The sequence below is a fragment of the Ipomoea triloba genome, chromosome 16 (genome assembly GCF_003576645.1).
Source record: "Ipomoea triloba cultivar NCNSP0323 chromosome 16, ASM357664v1".
Taxonomy (NCBI): Eukaryota; Viridiplantae; Streptophyta; class Magnoliopsida; order Solanales; family Convolvulaceae; genus Ipomoea; species Ipomoea triloba.
In genome coordinates, this window is record NC_044931.1 from 7,064,681 (window position 1) to 7,069,877 (window position 5,197).

A 5,197-nucleotide genomic window follows, 5' to 3' on the forward strand; every position below is an offset into this window, starting at 1 on the left:
AAATAATTAATTTAGTGTAATTGACTAATAATAATTGCCTAATAATTATTATGGTAATTAAGCTAAATATTGATCGTTGAATTTATTTTTATACTCCGTAATCATTAAAGTTAAATTATTTCTCATTTTTCCATATCTATTTTTGTAATAATATAATTACTTAAGTTAAATTAAATATCAAACAAACAAGTCATATATTATTCAATTAATTGAGTAATACTTTTGCACTAATCTTATAATCAAATAAATGTATATGTTCAATATTAAATTATTTTAATAATTTCTTTAATTTTATTATCTAAATAAATAAAAAAAAATTATCCGTGAATCGTACGGGTAATTAGACAATTATTTGCTCTAATTCAAGCAAAAGAAAACATTAAAAAAAAACATAATCAATCCAACCAATTTAATCAATTGCGCTATATAATATTATTCGATGTTATAATTTATATAATTGTATATCGATCTAAATATTTTTAAAATATTATAACAAAGTCATTTCGTGCAACGCACGAGCGAAAATACTAGTTATGATAAAAAAAATAATAAAAAATAAAAAACAAAAAACAAAAAAAAAACTAGAAGTTGACTGTCACCTACCAATCTATGATCAAAAAAGGAATTAACTCATCATCCGGTGTTACATAATCATATTTCGTGTTATTTTGTATCATAAGCGGTCCATCACTGGTTTTAACATCATCCTCGTACACAAGGCGCATTCCAATACCAGTGTATACCGAATTGGAATAACCAGAAACTTCAATTTGACACCATTCATTACGATTATAATAGCTATGAAATGACTTATAGGACATGCAAGTGAGTTCAGATTTCATGTTATGTTCAACCCCCTTATAGCCCATAGTTGATAAAATAAATAACCGACGACCATCACGAGTTGTGGGAATGATTTTGACATCAAGTCCATAGTTTTCAGTTATACTGCAAGATTTCCCACTTGTTGGAGAAGTTATCAAGTTAGAAACCACACAGAATGCAAATCCCATGAATTTGTTATTGTACCAATTTTGAGGCAGGCTAACTGATAGTGAATTTCCCCAATTCTTATATGTAAACCACTCAGGAAACACCATGCCTGGAAAGTAGACACTAACGCTGCGATTTGGGTAATTTGATAGTCCCTGTATGTGCCACCCACAGTACAGTTAATAGCTTTAATTTTTTCATGCATGATAAGGATGCATATATGGATTGTAATGACTAATGAGTTACGTACGTACCTTGAGCAGGTGTTGCCATATTGCATCAACTATGTGACCGTAGCGTGGATCCTCAAGTAGTTGAGCGCATTTAGTGAATGAAACATAACTCAACTTTGGGTATTTAGTCAATGAATCTATGTTCCGGCCTTGTAAGCTGGTGCATTCATCTGCATAAACCTCTATTATACTAGATGGAAGCTCTGGCAATGTTTCAAGCCTCCCACATCTCACTAGTTGAAGTTGCTTAAGTCGAGTGAGGCCAACAAAGGATTGAGCTGGGATACAACCAAACTTGTTGTTGCTAAGATTCAATACTTTCAAACAGTGCAACTCTCCAAGATCACCAAGAATAATGCCTCCATCTAGCATACTACAATCACTAAGATCCAGCCTTTCCAGTGAAGACAAACCAGATAGAGAAGGAAACGGTGAAGCCTTGATATCTTGAAAAGCTCCTGCTGGCAGTAGCCTAGAGAGGAAGAATGAACAGCTCTTTTGTGTCGGTTTGCATCCACGAAATGATAAAATCTTGAGTTTCTTGAGAAGTGAAATGGAGGATGGCAGCTCTTGGATCGCTGTCTTGTCACAGTACAACTCTTCTAAGCATTCCATTTCTCCCAATTCATCTGGTAATTTCTCAAACTTGGAACAACCAGACAGAATCACAACTTTCAGACCTTTCAATCTACAAATGCTACTTGGAAGGCTTGCAAGATACTTGCAATTGCTTAGAGCTATTAACCTCAGGTTTGTGAGGCACTCGACTGATGGTAGTACTTCTCTTATAGCCGTAGCCTCAGCATGTACTTCTAACAAGAAAGCCATGGGAGTTGCAATTTTTGGAAAATTTTCAAGTTTGAAGCAGCCTGAAAGGATCATTATCTCAAGCTTTTCTAAATGAATGCTTTCGGGAAGCCTCTTCAGATTTACACAGTCCTTAAGGTTAAGTGAAACAAGGTTCTTCAGAAATCCAACAGAAGCATGGATCTCTACCAAACTTGTACACTCTTCTAGAATCAATGTTTCAAGATTTGGCATTCCTGTGAAATCTGGAGTCCTAATTAGTTTCTGAGAGTGGCTCAGATTCATGAATTTCAAATTGTCCAGGACCTGTATGTAGAAGTGAGACATGTAAATAAAAGAAAAATAATTAAGAATCCTCAGCTCCATGATATGAATAAAAGCAAAGAAGAGATCAGAGACAATAATAAATAGTTAGATAGATAGATAGATAAACCTTGAATCCTTTCCAAAGTTGTATGACACGGCTATATTGCATTTTAAGAGAAACAAGTTTTTGTCCCTCGAAAGTAGCAGGCAAACTTTTTGAAGGATATCCATGCCAATCTAGCCACCTTAACTCGCCAGGGAGAAAATTAGGGGCCTGGGAAGCATTTACATTGTGAAATTTGACTAGTCTTAGCTTGGCCATGTGTGTGAAGGCCTCACTACTAACTTTCACATCTGTTGCAACCGGCAAGTTGAATGCTATACCTTGGATGTTCTCTGTACCCTGGCAATATAACATTTCACAAGAAAACAAATTCCTAAAAATGAATTCTATAAATTAAATTAATTAAAATAATCTATCTATCTGATCTGCTGTTTACATACATACCTCATTTCCTTTAAGTAGTTGAGAAATATCCTGAGGTAGCCACAACCTGCTATATCTTTTTGGATCATCTGAAGCTTCTTGGCGAACAATAGACCATCCCATTTCTTGTATTAATTGATGCATCAAAACACGACCTTCTGAAATAGTTATTAGAGATTTCTCTCTGAGAACCTTAATGCCAATGTCAGAGTGGAAGTTGAAACTATTAAGTATTCTTGTTATGGATGTTCTCTTCTTCCCATTAAAGAAGCATGCAATGTCTAAGAAAACCCTTTGTGTATTTTTGTTGAGACTAATGAAACTTAATTTAAGTTTCTCTAAAATCTCATCTTCTGGGATTTCCTTAAGTCGGGCAACTTCACTTCTCCATTCATCAATATCTCTGCCGCATAGGAGGGAGCCAAAAACTTTAAGAGCCAAAGGAAGGCCTCCAGCATGGTGTACCACTTGAGCTTCGAGCTCCTCAAATTCCTTGGTAGGCGGCAACATCAGCTGTTTAGTAAATGCATGCTGCCTAAAGAGTTGAAAGCTTTGAGCTTCCTCTAGCACACCCACTTTATAGTATTTCATAATGTTCACTTTATGGCTAATAAGCAAGTGCTTATCCTTGGTTGTTATGATGATTCTACTTCCAGCACCAAACCAATCACTGTTTCCGACCAATGTCTCCAATTGATCCCTATGATCGACATCATCAAGAACAATAAGCACTCTTTTGCAACGCAGCCTTTGCTGTATCATCATTTTTCCTTCAAACACATTGTCTATTTTCAAATCTTTTACTGAAAGAATCTTAGATACAAGTTTCTGTTGCAAGTGCACCACACCATGTTTGCCCGACTCGCTTCTAACTTCATAAATAAAACTACAACCTTCGAATTTCATCGAGATCTTGTCATAAAGGGCTCTAGCAATAGTTGTCTTTCCAATCCCACTCATCCCATGTATTCCAACAAAGCGAACCTCATTAGACTCCAAGCCTATCAATCGATACAGTTTCTGCATACGAGGCTCTATCCCAACCAGTTTTGGATCATCAATTGACCTTGTCAAACCCAATTTAGTAATGATATCTTCAACAATTTTCTGGATGAACTTTGCTTCATGCCTATATATGTCACAATAATAAAACACAGCAAGTAAAAGTCATAAATTAAAGATACAAATTAATGCACGTTTTTCAGTTGGATGGCTTCACCTCTAAACATAAGCTAATTAAGCATGCAACTTCACGTGGGTAAAGTTGAAAAACGTTTATCCGCAGTAATATCATATGGAAAAAGTCATTGTCTAACTTGTCTTCTTAGTTCAGTTTGCATATTGAAAACATGACTTGATAAGACCCAACTCGAATCAATTTTTGATTTACGATCTATTTGAAAATGTGAAAAATATTTTTTTTGAAAATGATTTTAAAAAATGAAATATTTTTCGTAAAGTATTTTAATTTTTAGTGTTTGGATAAAGTTTTAAAAATTATCCTTTTCTAAATGAAAGTTAATAAATTGATTTTTTTTGTTTGATTCATTTTTCAAAAAATAAACATATTATTTACAATAATAATAATAATAATTGTGGTGGTAGTGTTTTTTTTTCTTTTTGGAATAACGTGGTAGTAGTGTTAGTGTTACTGTGTTGGTGGTAGTAGTGGTGGACTGGTGGGTGCTGTCGTGTGGTGGTGGTGGTTTGGATGCAACATTTCCCTATATAATTTAATCCTTTCCTTACAGCAAAAATCAATGATTTTGATTCATTTTAATACTCCGTACTACTTTGGGTGCAACCAGTGCCTACATATATATATATATATATATATATATATATATATATGGAAAATTGTAAATTATGCCCTCTACAATTATCAATGTCACTGCTGAATTATTAGTGGTGTAAATGTTTTCCCTCAATTTTCTAAACAGTACATATATTGCCCCTCTCGTATCGTATGAAAGGAGCAATATATGTACCCTTTTGAAAATTGAAGGCCAATATTTACATTTGCGAGGGGTAATATATGTATCGTTTTGAAAATTGAGTGGCAACATTTATACCATTAATAATTTAGGGGTAACATTAATAATTGACAGAGAGGGATACAATTTCTCCCATATGGAGTTTAGAGTTTAAGATTATTTACCCATTTTCAGTATTGTCGAGATTCCAACCGGACAAATTGGATACATTCTCCAGCACTTTCCTCCATTTCTTCACCTTTTCTCCTTCTTTCTCAAACCTCTTCTCGTGTCCTTCAAAGGCTTCTCCAAACTTTCCCTTCTGTTTCCTCACCGTCGATGGATCCACGCCATAGAAAATGGGAACAACCATCTGACCTTTCACCTCCATACACTCC

General features: G+C 34.6%; 1 protein-coding gene across 1 annotated transcript; it reads right to left on the reverse strand.

Moving 5' to 3' along the window:
* Nucleotides 1-599: 599 nt before the first annotated feature.
* LOC116007934 (TMV resistance protein N-like) lies at nt 600-5,190 on the reverse strand. The gene is made up of 5 exons (XM_031248592.1): nt 4,985-5,190; nt 2,848-3,955; nt 2,467-2,742; nt 1,248-2,339; nt 600-1,148 (listed from the first exon to the last, which is right to left on the reverse strand). The coding sequence occupies exons 1-5, from the start codon at nt 5,188-5,190 to the stop codon at nt 600-602; spliced, it is 3,231 nt and encodes a 1,076-aa protein (XP_031104452.1).
* Between the last annotated feature and the right edge of the window lie 7 nt (nt 5,191-5,197).